Raw genomic sequence first — 22409 nt, forward strand, 5'->3', positions numbered from 1 at the left:
TCTTAAGAATGTGACAGACACGCAGTATATTCCTAGATTCCTATTACTAGTTCTTGAAATTCTGTTGTTAGGATCTTGTGGAATACTTGATATCTATTTTGAAGCGTCTGTCAATTCAGGTTTTTCAGCATTTCTAGAATTCTCTCCTATGTATGAACCAAACATATGACCCTTTTTGCTGCCCTCCTTTGTAGTCATTCAATCATTCAATTACCACCCCCCCCCCCCCCAACCAGATAATAATATTTTATATGAATCACATACACTTTAGCAATATTCAAGGACACAACTGTTTTATAAGCAGTAACTGTTTTAGACAAATTTCATTTTCCCAGTATCCTATCAATGAACCAATGTCTGCCACCTGCTTTACCTAGAGGTATAAATCAGCTAATTCCAGTTGTGACCCACAGATACTAGTCACAGGATACTAGATTTCTGAGTTTTGTGAAGCATACAGATCTTTACATTTCTGAATATTCCAAACAAATCAACAACCCGGGCTATCTGCCTGAAAATTTGTGCAGCTTTTTCCAGACAGTACTTCATTATGGATAAAATCCTCATTTGTAAAAAGTTTGAGGTTAATATCAGTATTATCTGCCACATCAATACATTACATTACAACCTGTAAAGGTTCTAAAACACTTCTCTGAGGCATGCTTGATGTTACTTCTACAATGGTATACGAGTCTTCTCCCATAACATGCTGTGTCCTTCCTAAAATGAAATGGTCACTCCAGTCACAAATTGCATTTGATACCACATATGATTGATCATTCTTTCCTTAGGAAGTGTTGCTGTGATACAGAGGCAAATGGTTTTTGAAAAAAAAAAAGAAAAAAAAAGAGTACTGCATCTACCTGACTGATTTAATTGTTTCGTTGCTGATAGTAAAAATGTTTCAATTGCACTGTGTTGTAGCCAGTCACAATACAAGACACACAAATATTTTTCATGTAGACTTTGCACCCTTGTCCAGTCACAACGGAATTACTGTATTTACTTTGGTGGTTAGATACCAACAACCCCCCATCTAACAAAGTGAGAAGTTGTGAATCTCTGCCCATTTGAAACAAATTGTGTGTCATCCTGCCACCTCATACAAATTATCTGAACATCTAGATTCGTGTCTGAAAATTTCTGTTAGTTATACGGCAAATAGCAGTAATTGTTATAAAAATGTATGACAAGTTACCATAAACAAAACTCACATGTCACTCCGTATTATCCTGGTCTTTAATGTGTTACCCAGCTACTTTGACAGAGCTCTGACTTCCTAATATTAATACCTGAAATGAGGTCCATTCTGTCCAAAATTTTGCCCACCACACCTAGAATATTTACCAAGGAATCACCAAACAGCTGTGTGTTTTGAGAAGTTATTTTATTTTGACAACTAGTTTTGACATTTTAATATGCCATCTTCAGACCCCATATGCACTTCATGTACAGGCATTCAGTTGTATCAATATTGGCATACTGGAGCCATCAGTATCTCAGTACTGTGAATTCATTACTCAAGTGCTTCCTTTGAAATATTGACAACATCTGCAAATATTGTTGTCAATGAAGTGCACATGGGGCCATAAGATGGCATATTGAGTGCTAAAATTTGTTGTCAAAATAAAATAACTCCTCAAAATGTATGGCTGTTTGGTGATTCCTTGGCCAATATTTGATCAGTTGCTGTCCTGCATTCACAATGGGTCAAGAGAGACATCTAGAATAGCTGTTTGTCATCTTCCCAATCTCCACAACATCCTCATCAGATCCTACACTACTTCTGCACCCATTTCCCCATTTCATGGCTTCTACCTCTGTGACAATCCCTGTTGTAAGATCTGCCCTATACCAGACCCATAACTGGCAAAACATACTGTCAAAGGGAGAGCCTCCTGTGAAACAATACAGGTCATGTACCAGCTGTTATGAAAATACTGTTTGACCTTTTATGTCAGCATGACTTCTAACAAGTTATCAGTTGGACAACTGGGCATAAACAGAGGGTATGTACCAGCAACACACAATATTCTGTTGCAGAGCACACACTGCACCATGGCTGTTGTGAGCACACCACACCTGCCATCTCGATTTTCCCCTCGGATACCTATTTCTCAGGACTCTGCAGGTGTGCTACAATGTGCTCTCAATTATTGCCAACCACTAGTCCTTAATTTCCATTAATTTCTTCTGCCTGAGAATTTGTTAACAGTAACTATTCATTTCTTCACTCCCTTTTAGTTTTATACATCTTTCTTTTTCTCCAATTCCCATCTCCAACACATAAAATGCACTTGGATGTCCACAATTATTAAATCTTGCACAATGTTTTGTCAGTAATCTCTGTCTTACACATTAACCTATTTTCCAGCGTTAAGCTCTCAGGCTTTCAAATTTTGTCTGGTGCAGTCCCCAACAATCACTTACCTTCTATCACTGTTTGCTAAATCTACCCTGACCCGAGTTCTTGGTGACTTTTCTGTACTCTCCCCATTTCCTCAACCTCATAAGCCCTTTTCCTACACCCTTATTCCTTCCCCTTCAACCCTTTTGCCAAAAGGAGGTGCTACTGACTGAAAACTTACAGACTTAAATACTTTTATATGTGTGTTCTCCTGCTGCTGCTTGGCTAGTAGATTTTTTTATTTATCCAATTACATTTTATGTTAAAAAATTGATTACTTTCATTCCTAAATAGTACTCAGTATCTATAAACTGAAAAAAATATTTTCATTGAAAAACATCATTGCAGCAAGTGTATTTTAAGCTATGAACAGTAGCTAAAAAGTATAATTGAGGAGGCAACATTTTCTCTAAGTAGTAGTTTTCTTACTACATTAATCAACTAGACTGAGACAGCACAAGCATAAACAGCATTAATCAGTACAGTGTTGATTTATTGTTAATAAGGTGCACAGATTATATTTCTATGATGCTTTTGTGTTATGATAATATATACCTTGACCCAGGTTCATGGAGCATGACAATTTTTTTTTTTTTTTTTTTTTTTTTTTTGGATCTATGCCTGATAGTATGGGAGAAAGTCATTCTGTATGAGCTACCTCATTATGTCTGAACACAAAGAGTATATTCTAAGGTTGTACAACAGATGACTGTAAATTATATTGGATAGCTATTTTGTGGATCACTCCTGCAACCCTTCTTGTGGATGAGTGTGATCTGCATTTTCTTCCAACCACTGGGTACAGTTTTTGCTTGTGAGTTCTGTGCTATGTTAGCATTAAAATGAACGCTAACTCAGCCACATATTCTGTATAGAATGTGATGGGGATTCCATCTCATTCTGATACCGTGGTAAAAATTACCAATTTGAGCTGTTTCTCAATGCCACTGAGACTAATGTCATGGTCCTGTTATGTTATTTATTTGCACACTGACAGTTGACAACTGAATGTGTTTCATTCAGTATCTCATTGTCTATAAGTCTCATAAAAGTCACCATGCCTGTATTTCAGATACCTTCATTAAGACACAAGGAATTTTAATGTTAAATGAACATCATCAAATGACACTGAAAAATTGGCAAGAGTCTTCGTAATTCTCACAAAGTGGCTCAAGAATGTCTAATCACCGTCACCATCAGAAAATTTCGGGTTATTTATGAAGACTGTTGGCAAATTTTAATCACCTAAATATGTTCATTTATTAACGAACTTGTTGTGGCATTGTACAGATACCCAAAATATAGCAGTGTGATTTTTATCATCATTTACAGCATTAAGCTGTGGAGCATAAAAGATCAAGGCTATTTCTTTATCTACAGCTGTATTCTTTGTTTTATACTCTTTGTACAGCAGTCACTGTCTGTTTAGAAGGTTTTCTTAACAGTGACTTCAGATACATAGGGTTCCTTCCATCACAAACTCTTTTACTAGCTACCGAACTTATCTATCCAGTGATTAGTTAGCTATTCTAAACTCGAGTCACAGTTTCTCTGCCTGCTACTGCAGAGCTATAGGTTTCAAATCCGATGATGCTGCTGCCTCTTTATCTAGTTTACTGAACATCCAGACCTTTCTGCTTGTGTTAAACCTGTTACAAATTTATTCATTACTTCTGCTGCCTTTGGAATAAACAGTGTAACAAAATATGATTACATGATGAATCATGATGGAAATGATATCAAGTGTAGTGTTATAACATTTTTTAATATTTTGGTTGTTGATAACAGTAACTTCACACAGAGAATATGATCTCAAACAGCAACTAGCAATGGTTTTTTTAAATTTAGATTAATATATATCTAACAGTTGTATTATTTCCTCTAAATATAATTGATATGAGTTAACAGCCACGAACTGTTATGAATCAGTATGTAGCTCCTGGCTTCACTAGAATCAAATAATTAGAAATGTTGTTTATTTTTTACCAAATATGGCAGCTATATACTGTGGTAATTTCTTGGCAGGTGCAGAAGAAGTGCTCCCTCCCACAGACACCAATGTCTGTGTACTGACTCCCATCCTTGTGTCATCCATCCTGCGTATACTTGTGTAGGTATTGTTGGGCGGAAACTGCAAACAAAAGAGAAAAGGATGTTTAATATGTTCAAAAGTCTTGTTACATTATACTTAATACTTTCTATAAAACTTTATTTGTGAACAGGACAATAACTGCATAGATGCTGTAATTTTGTCACAGATAATGAGAAGCAGTACCATCACTTTCTTTCAGCTGTACACACAATAATTCTCCTTTTTCTCCTTGCTCTTTGTATATTCGGGAATTATTACCACTGTAATAAGCACAAAATGACAAATGTTATGGTATTAAGCAATTACAGATGACTGCTAAACTATTAGGGAAGTTAAGTTTTTTGGGCTATGTAGTTCAGCAAAACCCTGGATTAGTTCCTGTTTAAGAAACAAAATGCAGAAAGTTATCCTAAGCTGAACAAGTAATACAAAGAACGATGCCACATCATCTGGATGTGGAGAAATGACAATGGGAGTCCCACAGAGTTTGATCATTGGTGCACTATTGTTCTTGCTTTCAGTTACTGATCTGCCACTTTATTAAACGGGTGGCAGAACTAGTCAGTTTTAAAGATGATACCAGGATTGTTATGAAACCAGTCAAAGAAGCATCAACAGAGGATACAGTCAGTTACAGTTTTGTGAAAGTTACTGGATGGTTGTACACAAATTGGTTAGCTTTAAGCTTTGAAAAAATTAAGTTCATCAAGTTTTGGACTGTCCAAAATATCCCATCTCCTATTAATCTAGTATATCAACAAGACAGAATAAACAAGGTAGAAAATTGAAAGTTCTTAGGTGTGAATATTGATGAAAATTGAAATTCGAAAAATCATCTACTAAAACATTTCCACGTCTACATACATACTCCGCTAGCCACCAAGCGGTGTGTGGCGGAGGGCACAATTCGCGCGAAAGTCATATTCCCCACCCCTGTTTCACTCGCGGATTGCGCGAGGGGAAAAACGACTGTCTGAATGCCTCAGTACGAGTTCTTATTTCCCTTATCTTTAGGTTCATAAGAATAAATGCCAACTTTAGGGATATAGAAGTCAGTAAGTTAATGTATTTTGCACATTTTTATTCACAGATATCTTATGGGATAATATACTGGAGTAACTCCACACTTAAGACAAAAAATATTCATTATGCAGAAGTAATTAGAATTATATGAGTAGTTCACACACATATAGCCCATATTGCAGGAATCTCTTTAAGCAGCTGTGAATATTCACTACAGCCTCACAGCACATTTATTAACGTATGAAAGTTGCCATCAACAAGCCATCTACGTTTGAGAGGAACAGAGATATTCAGAAGTACGAAACTACGAGGAGTGATCTGTATTATCCATTTGAGGAATTTAACTTTGGCACAGAGTTAGGTGAAATATGCAGCTATAAAAGCTTCGATAAACTACTAATGGAAACCAAAGTCTGATAGTGGAAGTGTTTTAAAATCTATATTAAAGATGTTTCTTCTTGACAACTCCTCCTATACCACAGGGCAATTCTTGAATGGAGATAATTAGTTACTTATAGATAATAAAAAAACTTAACGGTCAGCATCTGGGCAAGTAATTGTTATTTTTTGTTGCAGGTTGTAAACAAGTGTTGTATATTTGTTCTGTTGACGCGTTCCACATCACAACGTTTATCAGTAATTTGATCTATGGAACAAGAAACTGACTAAAGTACAATCTCCTTCTAGTTTCTTATTTTATCATTTCCACTTCTGTTTATATATAACAGCCCTCCATTGTTAATAAGATTATTCAGAAAGTATTGCAACACAATTTCGGTTAACTTTTACGCTTTTTATTTCATAGAAAAACTAGGGGACAACACTTACAAGCACTGTAATGACAGCATTGCGTCCTTTCTTGAAAAGCCTCTTCAGTTTCATCTTATTTGTGTGCCGGCAGGGACAGCTGTGCGAACTCACACAGAACCATATTTATTTTGTAAATGCCAGCTTGTAATCGGCGCGCCCTCTAGTGTAAAGTACAACAGGATAGTTTGGCCAGATGTCTGAACTACACGCAACAGCATGCAGCAACGGGCAAACCGATCGACCGACGAGCTGGACGCGTTTCGGCATCTTGACCGACCGACGGACTTTCCCTTTGTCGATAAGCCGGGCGGATAGAATCACCCGACAGCCGACTCCCTCACCACTCGACTGAACAAATTGTGCCGTGCCAACTTTGCGAGAAAAGTTCGTCTTTTGTTACTGTTTCTGGAGAAACGTTTGTGGGACACGTCGTGCTAGGAGTATAATAATGTAGATGCAAGAAATGAAGCACATTTTTCATTTTTTAACGAATCCATTATGGTTTCTTCTTGACATCTAGAATAAACGTCCGTGGACATTCGATATTCCTGTTTTTGGGTTTTATTTCCTATACTTATCGGAAATGAAATCTAAAAACCGAAATATCGAGATTCAGTGGACGTTAATTCGTAAAATATACTTGCTTCATTGTTATATGAGTTAAAAGCTCCAGCCCATATCCAAGCCGTTAAATATCTGGTGTATTTATTAGATTTTGTGCGCCACCGCCATGTTTAGTCTTTCTTCTTCGAATTTGAAATGAGTTTCTAAAACTTATGGCCATCTTTCATGTCACATACATTAAAAAAATTAATAACGTTTAAATGAACGTCTTTCGTTTTAATTTTCTTTACCGTGATGTATTTCATTACTGAAGTATAAATCACGCTGCAGGTTCAGCAAGCATTTTACTTAATAATTGTGGGGATACAACAGCATTGAATATGAGGCACTCTTTAACTTTTGCCAGTTGCTAGAAATCGTCTTGTATCGAAAAGCCTCTCGTCGCAGCTTACAATCACTCTCATAAATGTATTATTTTTCTTCAAGAATGGCTTGATGATCTTCCGCAACTCCGAACTGCCTGCTTCATCCACTCTAAGAAAATTACGAAAATCATCGGCTCTCAGCTGCTTAAGGAACAGAGCATGGGTGAATTTTATTTCCTTGCATTAGCCATTTCTTTGCCCACAGCTTTGTCTCACCTTGTTTGGTCTTGTTACCTCTACAACAAGACGAACCATTGTTTTTGTTTATTTATGGAACCAAACATACCATAAACTCAATGATCATAAGATGAACACATCGCAACAGCAGGACGGCGCTGTAATCGCGGCAAGCAGTCTGTCGGGAAGTGCGCACACTGCCACGGAATTGGTCAGTCGGTCGTTCGGCCGATAAATTGGTGCGTGTGTAGTGGCCTTAAATGTTACCACTTTGTAAACGAGACAGTCGAACAATAACATTAATCTACATCTGCGTCTACATACATACCAAGAAAATTACTCTAAAGTGCACCAAAGGAAGATGATGGGATTAATCGCCTGTCTGATGACGTGACCAAAGTTTGAAGAAGAACCAAAGTGTCAGATCGCATTAAGGTGTGACCACTCGATGCCTTTACCCTGTTCAACTTCGCGCGTGCCATAGTATTTACAAAAGCACAACGGCTAATGCGCATTTGTACATGCGCAATTAACTGGAAATGGAAGTAGTGTGTAGGAGTTCATTGCATCCCATGTGCGCTAGGAATCTTTTGCATGTTTAGCAGACGACTGCAGCTTCGAGCTGACGTTTGTTTCGTTGTATTGTGCGCAATGGTAGTGCCTTAAAGCGAATTGTCTGCAGTAATGTCTGTTGACTGCAAAGAAAGCACGCTGAAATTTATAAATGATTTTACAGACTAAGAGAAGTCATAGGGAATGTCGCTTCTATAGATTGTCTAAATAAAAATTTGAGATTCGATGCCCAGAGTGCCATTAGATAAAAAGTCTCAGACCGTATCAATGTAAAGAATAAGTCTCAATGTAGGAAAACGGAGAAGAAGAATTCCACAAATTTATGAAAAGTGAATGGGGAACTGTGGGCGAATGTTCATTCTAAGGCGACACAAAAACTGAAGAAGGATACTTATGATCCAAAAATAAATAAATAAAACGAAATTGAGCAGCACAACAGCTGTTGTAGTGAAGTCTGGGTCCTATGATACTACCGAATTTGTCGAGTACGAAGATGTTAATCTATATACCATAGCCTCTTTCCATACAAGTTGTGTACACAATTTTTTATAAAATAAAATGCAAATATCATACTGAATGTCAATTAACTTTCACAGAAGACTAAGAACCTCCCTTAAGTGTTTCTCAATTTTAGGGATAATCACTGAAATGCTTTGTCTTGAAATGTGACATTAATAGCTCCAACTGGCATATATCGGGTGATTAAAAAGTCAGTATAAATTTGAAAACTGAATAAATCACGGAGTAATGTAGATAGAGAGGTATAAATTGACACACATGCTTGGAATGACATGGGGTTTTATTAGATCCAAAAAAATACAAAAGTTCAAAAAATGTCCGACAGATGGCGCTTCATCTGATCAGAATAGCAATAATTAGCATAACAAAGTAAGACAAAGCAAAGATGATGTTCTTTACAGGAAATGCTCAATTTGTCCACCATCATTCCTCAACTATAGCTGTAGTCGAGGAATAATGTTGTGAACACCACTGTAAAGCACGTACCCAGTTATGGTGAGCCATTGGTGTCGGATGTTGTCTTTCAGCATCCCTAGATATGTCGGTCGATCACGATACACTTGGGACTTCAGGTAACCCCAAAGCCAATAATCGCTCGGACTGAGGTCTGGGGACCTGGGAGGCCAAGTATGATGAAAAATGGCTCTGAGCACTATGGGACTCAACTGCTGTGGTCATTAGTCCCCTAGAACTTAGAACTACTTAAACCTAACTAACCTAAGGACATCACACACACCCATGCCCGAGGCAGGATTCGAACCTGCGACCGTAGCAGTCGCACGGTTCCGGATTGCGCGCCTAGAACCGCGAGACCACCGCGGCCGGCCCAAGTATGATGAAAGTGGCTGCTGAGCACACGATCTTTCACGCGTCTAGCAATTTTTTTTTGTTATAATAAAACCCCATGTCATTCCAAGCATGTGTGTCAGTTTTTACCTCTCTATCTACATTATTCCGTGGTTTACTAAGTTTTCAAATTTATACTGACTTTTTGATCACCCAGTAAGTCGCCGGTTACCAGCAGACGAAATATTATTGTCAGCCTTATCATTACATTTTTCCAGGCAGGAAGTCTCAAATTGCGCTGTGATCCCCTCATGGCATAGGTCTATGCGAACGAAACGTCGCTTTGTATTACTTGTACCTCTGTTATTTACTGTTTTGTGCTTAGCCGCCTCGTGTTCTCTTTTTCCACCGCTTTTCACCACAGTAAAAGCAGTGCAAATTGCCTAACAAAGAAAGGGGCGGACAGCAGACTGCTTGCTCATCTACATGTACATCATACTCCGCAAGCAATGGTGTGGGGCGGAGGCTACCTTCCGTACCACTATCTGATCCCTCTAACCCTGTTCCACTCGTGAATAGTGCGTGGGAATAACGATTGTCGGTAAGCCTCTGTATTGGCTCTAATTTCTCGCATTTTGTTCTCGTGGTCAATACGCGAGATGTATGTGGGGGGAAGTAATATGTTGTCGGACTCCTCCTGAAAAGTACTGCCCTGAAATTTCAGTAGTAAATCTCTCCGTGATGCACAACGTCTCTCTTGTAACGTCTGCCAATGGAGTTTGTTTAGCACCTCCGCTACGTTCTCTCGTCAGCTGAACGATCCCGTGACGAAACGCGCCGCTCTTCATTGGATCTTCTCTATCTCCTCTATTAGTCCTACCTGACAGGGATCCCAGACAGATGGACAATAGTCAAGAATCGGGCGAACAGTGATGTGCCGTGTGGGTATGGGAACACACTTGCTTACATGCGTTCTTTGTACTAATTTTTGAGCATGTGCTTCTGTTCACGTGCGCCAGCGACTGTGCACGAGGAAAGAGGCATCGTTTTGACAACATCACTGCATCTGCACGGCGAAACCGCGTGAGTAGCGCTCGCTGCCCATCAATCGCTTCGCACGCGTTCACAGGAGCACGCGCCCAGCATTTTCCCCATTCGACATCACGAGGCGCGCACTCGGTGAGAGCAGGGCAGCAGGCGTGTGACACTGCCACACAAGAAGCATGAACTACACTCCTGGAAATGGAAAAAAGAACACATTGACCCCGGTGTGTCAGACCCACCATACTTGCTCCGGACACGGCGAGAGGGCTGTACAAGCAATGATCACACGCACGGCACAGCGGAGACATCAGGAACCGCGGTGTTGGCCGTCGAATGGCGCTAGCTGCGCAGCATTTGTGCACCGCCGCCGTCAGTGTCAGCCAGTTTGCCGTGGCATACGGAGCTCCATCGCAGTCTTTAACACTGGTAGCATGCCGCGACAGCGTGGACGTGAACCGTATGTGCAGTTGACGGACTTTGAGCGAGGGCGTATAGTGGGCATGCGGGGGGGCCAGGTGGACGTACCGCCGAATTGCTCAACACGTGGGGCGTGAGGTCTCCACAGTACATCGATGTTGTCGCCAGTGGTCGGCGGAAGGTGCACGTGCCCGTCGACCTGGGACCGGACCGCAGCGAGGTACGGATGCACGCCAAGACCATAGGATCCTACGCAGTGCCGTAGGGGACCGCACCGCCACTTACCAGCAAATTAGGGACACTGTTGCTCCTGGGGTATCGGCGAGGACCATTCGCAACCGTCTCCATGAAGCTGGGCTACGGTCCCGCACACCGTTAGGCCGTCTTCCGCTCACGCCCCAACATCGTGCAGCCCGCCTCCTGTGGTGTCGCGACAGGCGTGAATGGAGGGACGAATGGAGACGTGTCGTCTTCAGCGATGAGAGTCGCTTCTGCCTTGGTGCCAATGATGGTCGTATGCGTGTTTGGCGCCGTGCAGGTGAGCGCCACAATCAGGACTGCATACGACCGAGGCACACAGGGCCAACACCCGGCATCATGGTGTGGGGAGCGATCTCCTACACTGGCCGTACACCTCTGGTGATCGTCGAGGGGACACTGAATAGTGCACGGTACATCCAAACCGTCATCGAACCCATCGTTCTACCATTCCTAGACTGGCAAGGGAACTTGCTATTCCAACAGGACAATGCACGTCCGCATGTGTCCCGTGCCACCCAACGTGCTCTAGAAGGAGTAAGTCAACTACCCTGGCCAGCAAGATCTCCGGATCTGTCCCCCATTGAGCATGTTTGAGACTGGATGAAGCGTCGTCTCACGCGGTCTGCACATCCAGCACGAACGCTGGTCCAACTGAGGCGCCAGGTGGAAATGGCATGGCAAGCCGTTCCACAGGACTACATCCAGCATCTCTACGATCGTCTCCATGGGAGAATAGCAGCCTACATTACTGCGAAAGGTGGATATACACTGTACTAGTGCCGACATTGTGCATGCTCTGTTGCCTGTGTCTATGTGCCTGTGGTTCTGTCAGTGTGATCATGTGATGTACCTGACCCCAGGAATGTGTCAATAAAGTTTCCCCTTCCTGGGACAATGAATTCACGGTGTTCTTATTTCAATTTCCAGGAGTGTATATACAGCTTCAACACAGCACTGCGGCACTGATGAACATGGCAAGTATTGGAGTGCATTTGGAATTTCTTAGTAGCTGTTTATTTTATGTTTTTTCAATAGAGAAAGTGAATGCTGTATACCTGAGATTCGTCAAGTATTAGCACAGCGACTGAGTGTGATCGATTATAATGAGACGAAAAGTAGTAATCGAATATTGAATGGTATTGAAGGTAATTGATATATAGGCCAAAAAATTTGTGTTTTGCCTTCCAGAAATGAGTGTAATTCTGGAAACTGTTTTAACCACTCAAGTAGGGCTGTGATATGAACAATCCGAGTTTGCCCCTATTTCTGAGAGGGGCTTCAGTCACAGTTAAATGAAAACCACTGAAATGTTGGAATTTTCCGCTTTCAAAAAATAATAAATTCCTTCAAAATTACACGTTTAATCGAAAAGCCAAAGTTATGTAGGGCATTAAATTCTGCCAAAACTTTGCTATTTGATTAAATTTTCCTATACAAAAGCTACTTGAGAAAACGATAAACCTTCACACTTTTCGAAAAATACTCTTTCCATCAGTGTGAAACATGCAGCTTCTGAAAATCGACAAATAGCAGGAAAGTTGCGGAGCACTGAACTGTGTTATCCAAAAAGTCAAAAGAACTGACAAAAAATAGAACTGGTAACTACGAGTAAATATGGCCACGGTTCAGTTATCTGTAATGGTTAATGACCAAGTGCCGCATTCGCAGTAAATGGCTCCCCACATAATCACATTGACATTCAAACGTGTTTTGGACAGAACAAATTAAAAAAAAAAAACAAATACGCTGATGAGCCTGACAATAGATTACAATTGTTTACTTTGTTTGAAATTAACAAAAAACTTCGGTCCAGCTACACTACAAGTTTTTGTGAGTAACTTGAACAAATGAACTAATAGGACTCGTTACAGCTGATAATATTAATTGCAGTACCACAGAGAGGAAGACAGCACAAGATGTAGCGGTAAACAGAGACAGATCCCCCCCTTCTCTGCAAAATTACATATCTGGATCTTTCTATATAGGTTTAGCTACTCTTATAACTTAAAAAATATTGTTTAATTGATAGATATTTATATAAAATACTGCACACAACAAGTTAAATGAATCACTGTTGTAAATAAATCACTAGTAATACACACTTTCCAGAGCAATCTAAGGAAAGTGGTATTGTATTGTTATCGAGCTACTGCACATTGGTCTTAGTATGGTGTATAATAAAGAACTCATATAAGAATCCTACTACACAGTGTCATCTCATAATTTGGTGGAGACGAGATGTACTTAAAAAACCGTTAGCACTTTCCCAATATATAAATTCATCACCAGGAATGGGGCCACATTTATTGCTTTATGTTAACAAAAGAATTCGAAAATCACATCGATTTGCCAGAGGAAAAATTTTGGAACGCAAAAAACCCAAACAACTGCTTGATGAGAATCACATACCACTCTCAGAACGAAGTTCACCAGGTATAAATCCACAGAGGTGGAAACGTAGACTTGATCACTTTCTTGTCTGCACCAAAGTTAAATTTATCCAAAATGACCACACAGCAAGAGAACACATCTTAGAAAATTGACTCAAAAAGGAGCCAAGAAACTAATACATAAGAGGAATGGAAGAAAGAAAAGGATATCGCCTGGGGACTGTTCTGTACCAACTTTATACATGAAGCTAAGAAGCTAACTCGTAGAAGAAGAAAACGAAATAACATTAGTGGAACTAGGTATGCAAAGAAACTCTGGAAGAACGAAAGAGAGCCTTCCAGAAAAGTAACAGCAAAATATCACCTGATACAAAATGGATGGCAACAAACAAAGACGACACTTATGCGAAAATGTTATTAAATTATCGTAAATAACTTTAGGGAAACCAACTCATGTGACTTTTACAGGACGTTGAGTGGGAAGATCCGTTGATACACATAGCGAAATGTATGTTTCAGAGAAAAAAAATGGCTCTGAGCACTATGGGACTTTACATCTTAGGTCATCAGTCCCCTAGAACTACTTAAACCTAACTAACCTAAGGACATCACACAACACCCAGCCATCACGAGGCAGAGGAAATCCCTGACCCCACCGGGAATCGAACCCGGGAACCCGGGCGTGGGAAGCGAGAACGCTACCACACGACCACGAGATACGGGCATGTTTCAGAGAGCTGGACGGTAACCTCGCTCTGACAAATCACGAGAACTGTAGGGAAGAATTTCAATAATTCTCTGAGCTACACACGTGTCCAGCATCACCTTCAAGATTTACCATGGAAATCCCTGTACAAATGCGCCCAGAATCTCAACGGACCACCAAAGATGAAGTCTGAAAACATATCCTTAGACTAAAAAACAACTGGGCATCTAGAAAGAGGGCATCGTTGGAGAGTTACTGAAGCACATATGGACAAACACACTCGAGAAACTTGAGGGAGCAAGTGAGCAAGATGAAAGAATCGATTGATGAATCATTATTGTCTTGGGAAGGCGATCACAGCCGAGCAGGTTGGGATAGGGAGTCTACTATCTCTCAGGCGTCGTCTGTAGTTCGACTTTCGTGTGAAATTGGACGATAATGACGACGATGATGACGTTTGGTTTGTGGGGCGCTCATCGACGCAGTAATCAGCGCCCATACAAATCCTCAATTCCATTTTTCCCAATGACGATGAAACGACGGGGACAACACAGACACCCAGCCCCCAGGCAGAGAAAACCCCAGACCCAGCCAGGATTCGAAACCGCGACCCCGTGATCCATAGGTAGCAATGTTAACCACTAGACCACGAGCTACGACGGGAAATGGACGAGACACCCCAACTTGCACAGGATGGCTGCTGCTTCGCAGCCCCTTGCTTCTAGCAAGAGAGACTGAGATCTTGAGCTGTGTTTCTTGACCATCCCTTTGATGTCTTGCAGCTCCTTTTCTATCATAGTGACTATTTGATGAGTTATCTGAGTGGCCACCTGTGAGATCGCCAGCTCAGTCTCCTCAGTTATCTGCATCACTGCAGAGACTGCAATGGTGGCTGGCTGCTCAGTCTGTGTGGCTGCCTTGACACGCATTGGCATGGTGGTGGTCTTCTCTTGACTTGTTCTAGTGCACTGTCACTGTGCTGCATTCTAAATACAGTCGCAGCATATGGATGATTTCCAGAATCTCAACAATCCCTCCAAATACACCTCAGTCAGTTAACTTCCTGGTGTTGTCAATGGCTCCTCAAGATCAGTCCTTCCAAAACGCAGGTAATAATTATTGGATGCTCCACTCACAACTTCCACCTCCATGAGTTCTATCTTGCCATTCATGACCATCCCATGTAGCTAACTAATACAAAAGAAAGGTTTTGGGCTGACAATTACCTGACAACTAATGTGGAAACCTCACCTTCTAACCATCCAAAAGAAAGACTACAATATGCTAAAACTACTAAATGACCGTTTTTTAGTATTGAAACCCTCGACTGTCCTATAAATCCTTGATGCAACCCATCCTTTGTTATTCGAATGTTGCACGGATCTCGACCCCACCCAAGTTCAATCAGTCCCTCCAGATCCTGGAACGACATGCACTCTGACTCGCTTTCTGCATCCGTTTACCTTCACCCACCTCTTTTCACTCACACTGAACACCTTTGAACACTATACACCATCTACAAACTCGACTCCAATAATCCTAACGTTTCCCCTCTACTTTCCAATCCTCACATGCTGCCACAACTTTACAACAAATCCCACTAACCCTTCACACCCCACTAACACTCCACCTACAGCCTCCACATACCTTCCCAAAGAAACTTCATCCATCTCCCCCTCGCAGAACATGAACTCTAACCCAACATTTACCATCCTACCAGTTATAGATCTACTCCACCCCAATCTTGTTTTAAATGTGCACTTATTGTGTTTCATTTTACCTTTTATTATTGCTGTTTTCGATTACTTCTGCAAGAAGTCGTCTGTCGTATATCAAAAACTTCCATTTTATTTTTCACCTTTATAAAGTTTTGGACTCAATGTAAATAGCTCTGTCATCTGCTTCTTCTTTTTTTCGTCTCTTTTAATTTTTTGTTGTCAGTTGGCTGAAGAGTAGGTTGCCTGTACCGTTGACAATCCATCCCCCTCCCCGTATGGGGCGTGTATGAATGAAATAACAGTAAAGAAAAGAAAAAAAAACATATCGTCCGGTCTAAATGCTGCCACGAGACATCGTTTATGCGATAGTAACCCACCCAAATGGCAATGGGGATGCCGCCTGCTGACGAAGTGGGCGCCTTGGATCGTAGCGACGGCTGTTGTAGTTCCAAGTGACAACAAACGGTTCTTTTTGTCATTCCTCGGAACAGTTTTTTTTATGGCTTACAATATCGTGACGCCTACAATATTCACTTAATGGCAAAGAAGGGAGAATTAGAGCAACCCGTGGGAGGAATATCTATCCTACTGAAACCCTGGATGACCCCCACCAAAAAAATCATAATACAGAATATAGTATGCTAGTAGAAGCATCAAACATAAATATAATTGCAGCCCATTTCCAGCCGCACACAATTGCAGTAGAAATAATTGACGAAATAGTCACACTCATCAAACAATGCGACTGCAAACCCACCATTAATGCAGGCGATCTCAACTGCACAATAGACACGGAAAACTATGAAACAAGACTAGTCATTGAAACCCTAGAAGAAGACGGTTTCACCCTACTGAACGATAGACCAATACCTACATATACATGTCATAATGGAAAAGCACCATTGATATCGCATTAACAAGAGGAGAAATAAAAGGAAGTATTCAACCAATATGGTATGACTCCATCACTCCTATACGAAAACACATTCCAATGAAAATAAAAATAAATAACGTCACCTCACCACCAGCAAGAAAGACCCATCAAATCACACAAAGAAAAATCGATAAGGAAAAAATAACAAACCAACAAGAACAAATAGCGCAAATAGAAACTTTAGTAGAGAGTGGAGACTTTTAAAAAGTAACAAACAAAACAGAAGAACCCCTAAAAAATTAAGTGATACAAACAAACCCAAAAAGAAGGACGTCAAGAAGTGGTTCGGTGCTGAATGCTATAGCAAAAGGAACACTATTCTAAGAACGTTCCATAGATTAAGAAAACCGCAGGATGAGGAAACATGCAAATTATACGCAAAAGAGAGAAAAATCTACAAAAACTAATAGAAGAGAAAAAAAGAATACATAGAAAGAGAGCCAAAAAGAGAAGCAGATGAAGCAGCGAAAGACCTATACATAGCAGGAAGACCAAGAAGACAGACAAAATATAGACATGAAGGAATGGGAAGACCGCTTCACTAAGGTACTGAATAAATGAGGAATTCAAACACCCCCAGAGAAAGAGAAACAACATCAAACAAAGGAAAAAGACAACTTCTAAATGAAGAAGATGTAAACAAAGTAATAAAAACACTGAAGAACAAGGAAGCAGCAGGACCATACATATATAAAAGATGCGAAGTTGGCTCTGTAACACATATGGAGCAAACTATTCAACAAATGCCTGGAACTTGGAAGAATTCCGACTCAATGGAGACACTGGATAATAAAAGTTCCCAACCGACACAAACAAGTACAGAGGCATAGTCCTAGAAAATACTGAGTTCAAGATATTTTCAAAGATAATCACACAGAAAATCAAAGCCTGCTGGACAGTCACCTCCCAGAGCCATGAATGGACTTCCTATCTGGAAGACCAACACTCACAGCAATCAGGCTTCTTCTAAACAACATCGACGAAGTGCTACAAAAGAAACAAATGTTCTGCACAGTGTTCATAGACTTTGAACTACTGGAAAGAGATCTCATAGTCCGAAAACTGGAAAATACAATTGGAGGAGATAGCGCATGGGCAAGAATAATCAAGTCAATCCTCGAATACAACTTAATCTCAATATCAGACAACCCCTCTTTTTCGAACCTCATTTTGCAATCGAACGGAGTCTTACAGGGTGACACAATGAGCCGTTTGTTGTACATTCTTGCCACTGAAGAAGTACTGCGAATTGGAGAAAATGAAGAAGATGTATACATATACGCATACACTGACGACATAGCCGAACGGTCAACATATATATAGAAGCTGCAGAAAGTCTTTGAGAAAACAGATAAATTGTGCAGTGAACACAAACTACACATAAACGTAACAAAGACAGAAATGGTGATTTTCAGAAAAGGAGGCAAAACACCCAAGAATGCGGAAATCAACATCAAAGGACAAAAATAATACTCTCATCAGACTTTAAATACCTAGGAGTGACATTGCAACCAACAGCCAAACGCTTCACAAAAAATACAACAGAACGTGCAGCCCAAGCAATAATAGCAATACAGGACATCAGAAACATTCTCCTACTCAGTCTAGAAACGGCCATGAAATTATTCAACGTAAAAATCTTGCCAATCCTGACCTAGGGGATGGAGGTTATATCGCACCATCTGACAGAAAAATATCTAGAAACACTAGAAAAGGTAAAAACGACTTATCTAAAAAGAGCACTAGGTCTCTCAAAGACAAAAAGATCTAGACTAGTGTACTTGCTAGCGAGAAAGACATTTCTAATTGAAGACATCACACTTCGATATATGATGCCACACACCAAGGCTTCCATAAATCAACTGAAGATTATGAAGGATAAACGAGAAAAAGTGTGGTCGGAGTTCTATGGCACCGTAGCAATAACGAACCGCAGCACCAAACTTTGAACTGCGGCATGTCGTAACAAGATTATCTATTCATGGCTTTCATGATCTAATTTGCAAAAACAAAACTTATCACGACCCAACCACAACATATGTGTGTGAACTGTGTAACGAAGCCTGTGAACGATACCACATAGAACTGTGCAGTAAAAGAGTGAAATCTATAAATGAATACGCGAAAATGTAAAATGTGAGCTTTAAGCAATTTTATGAGACAAAATATCGTGACGCCTAGAGGCCAAAGTTCGGCCACCCGCCTAACTATCCTGTTATGCTGGTTGACTGCAAGCCCTGACACAGCAATCGAAAAGTGTATACTGTAATGGACCAAGAGTTACTTTTTTTTACATCTGTCTCGCTTTCGTTTGATGCTTCTTATACTGGACAATAAGGTGAGCGAATGGTACAGATACTGTTATCAAACAAGGGTATAGTGTCCCAGACGAAAATAAAATAGAACCCATTGGCAGAAGGCCTCGAAGAACATGACAACGAAATTAAACATCTTTCCCAAGAGATACCGTAGTTCGACACTGGATTACGAAGATATTGTAGTAAGTTTGACAGACCATTGTAAGAAGCAGGATTTTTTTCATTGTTTTTCGTTGCATCGAGTTAGTGATATACTCGTACGTCGCGAAGAACTGTGTAGAACTCCACTCGAGACTACAAGCAATTTATTAATCTGTGCTGAGACGAACGCACGCTGTTAGATTAAGAGATGGTCGAACCCCCATTAAAAAAGAAATATTTATCATGTTTAACATGACATACTCATTCTGTACACCCCATAAGATAGTTATGAGGAGTGTGAACGAATCTTGAATGGATCACGATATCTCAGCTGAGCCTTTATGGTTCTTTGTTCAATTTAGGATAATTTGTTACACTGTTCTGTTACGGTTTCAATTAGACCCACTGTTATTTCTTTGGTAGTACATTCACAAATATTACCATACCAATCTTGTATAATTAGTGATTAAGAGAAAGAGAAAAAAAGAACAAATTCGAAGTCATGTGCTTTTCAGTATCAACGTTTCTATTTTTCACCAATTAGAAATGAAATTAAATGACTCGCTTATAAGAGTGGCACGAGACTGTAACTTCAATGTTTCTACACCGCAGAGTAAATTTTTGACAACCAAATGAAGCCAGTTAGTCGAAACTATGATAGTTAATAACAAACAGAATAGTTCAAAAAATTATGATATCAAGTTGCAACACTACTTCTCATCTATGACGATACTGCTAGAAAGCTCCCAACATTTCAATATGTCCTTGGGACAACGAAGAGGAGCTTTATAAAAATCAAATGAAGCACTGCTTAAATGTTATAGAGGAAGGTTCGAGCTACACAGATTTATGGGTATACATGTAAAGAAAGAAACAGGCCGGTAGAACAGAGAGTACAGGGGTGAGGTACCAAAGAAAAACTGCAGGATACCCGTTGTTGTTTGTGAACGGAAACAGAGGCATCAAACAAGGAACAAACGATTTCATTTGAACGTTGTAAAAACACAACATAGTAGACATTGAAAGCAAAGATGCATATGAAATCGGTTAACGCGCAGTTACTGCGATATTATTCATTCATTGCGACACTTTAAATTTTTCGTTCGTCATTTTGGATGATAACTCATAAGTTGAAGTAATACGCGGCTAAAATGATCGGAGCCAGAACACTAAATAGCTAAATTACAGAAAAATGAAGGTTGGTCTAATGAAGAAAAGTTAATTGACTCAAGACTTCTGCGGACATGAAGTCGCAGGTGTAATTTAATTCGTAATGATGTCGTTGATGACGATGACTAAGTCTTAGGTTTTATGTAACAGAAAACAATTTCTGGAAATCTTCTGAAGCTGTTTCAGTGTACGTGTTAATCTCCAAGTCTCCTGTGCTGCTTTCGGTATGTGGATTAATGTACTCGAAGCGAATGAGAAAAAAAAAAGGGGATGGGCGAGAAACAAGCATTTTTGAAGATTAGTGGCCAGATCTTTGACAAGATAAACATCGAGTGATTAACACTTTGCAGATCGTTTCTCGCTGAGCGGTAGTAGGCTTGCCCAAACAGCCTACTTCGTAGGCAAAACGTGAAGCAGTCTCGTATGAACGGCGGCATGGTTAATAGGAGTTAGAGCTTGGTGATTTTGCTTTGAAACCTAGGATGGCTTATACCCCCTCAGTCCAATAAGCTTCTAGCCTTGATTAATGAAAAATAGAAAAAAAGTTATGTTGTGGTTTTAATGTTCAGATGTTCTACATAGTCTCCTACGAACTTGAGTATAACGCAATGAGGTCCATATAACCACGTGAATCTGTCAGCACAGACCTTCTTTGGGATGTTGTTCGACTTGTGCATCTCACTGGCTTGATTGTTGGTTATGTCATCAAAGTGTTGACCCTTCATGCGAATTTCTGCACTTTCTCACTTTCTGGTAGATTCGCATTGATAATACCAAGTCTTGTAACCTTTCATGATTTTTTCCAGAAGTTAATTGTACGCATTTTGCATTTAAATCGAGATGCAGCAGGGGCCCACTAATCGTTGTTTTTATTCGGGAATCAAGGTGTGCGGAAAAAAACTTTACACACAATTTTCTCTTCTTGAAAACATTGTGGAGAACGTCTTGAACTTTTGATTTAGAGACATTGTTCCATTGTGATTTGTAACACAACGGCGTTAGCGCATTACGGCTGCATGTCCTCTACGTAACACTGCCTACTCGCAGCTGACTGGTCGAATGCACATCCGCTGTTCACAGTTGTTAGTTCAGGCTACCACCGTAGCCAGTGCACTGACGCCGCTTATACCCCAGGAATAAAATCCGTCACCGAACTTTTCGGACGGACGGGGTAGTGATAATCGAGTGTATGAGCTTAAGAATTACATGTTATATAACATTACGATGACGTTATCCAATTTTACTTTTTTTAATAATTGAAAGGCTGGCGAGGACGGAGAAAGAAATCACTCACGGAATTTTGTATAAACTGTATCGGTAATCGCTTCATTTAATTCTGGAACCAAAAGAAAACATTCAGCATGATCGATCGATAATTTGGAAACCGTATGAGTTCATCATCTATGTCCTCCGCTACTTGTTTTGAGTTTCATTGTTTACTAAAATTACTTCAAGCGAATGGCAGGCTGGGCCCTTAAATATTTGACGAATACTTCCTTGCTCTAGCTTTCTGCAACCCATTGTTTTGAACTCTGACGTTGCGGGAGGCGCTAAATTCTAATCTTTTAACTGAGTATGATCACGACGATTTGCACAATACAGAAAAGCGCCACTGAAGGAGCTCCTGACAAAGCATACACACGTATTAAATCTTCAACTTAAGGTGATTCTTGAAGTTCTCACGGCCTAATTAGTATTCCATTTGGTTTCGAGACTGGAGTCGGATGACGTCGACATCTTGCCATGATTCTTTGGCAGACAATCATTCAACCATATTCAGATGAATATTTTTCACTGGAGTTTGTTGCCGCAAGCGTTTGAGCAATATCGCCGCACCATCGTATGAGCCATCAACAGATTGGGAGTGTTTTGTGAAAAAAACTCTCATCTTATACACAATTCTGCCGACTTTTAAATAGACTAATGTTAATACT

General features: G+C 40.3%; 1 protein-coding gene across 2 annotated transcripts in view; it reads right to left on the reverse strand.

The window, feature by feature from the left end:
- The window catches only part of LOC126354579 (facilitated trehalose transporter Tret1), a 205198-nt gene that overhangs the window by 38671 nt on the left and 144118 nt on the right, over positions 1-22409 (reverse strand). Inside the window, exons 1-2 of one of the 2 annotated variants that reach the window (XM_050004324.1) lie at positions 6351-6701; positions 4394-4538 (exon numbers count right to left, since the gene is read on the reverse strand). In XM_050004324.1, coding sequence (XP_049860281.1) covers positions 4394-4538; positions 6351-6404 — 199 coding nt within the window. In that variant the 5' untranslated portion in view covers positions 6405-6701. Of the gene's footprint in view, positions 1-4393; positions 4539-6350; positions 6702-22409 lie in introns of those variants that run through there. The other variant, XM_050004325.1, reaches the window with a different exon arrangement.

Source organism: Schistocerca gregaria, chromosome 3, assembly GCF_023897955.1.
Source record: "Schistocerca gregaria isolate iqSchGreg1 chromosome 3, iqSchGreg1.2, whole genome shotgun sequence".
NCBI lineage: Eukaryota > Metazoa > Arthropoda > Insecta > Orthoptera > Acrididae > Schistocerca > Schistocerca gregaria.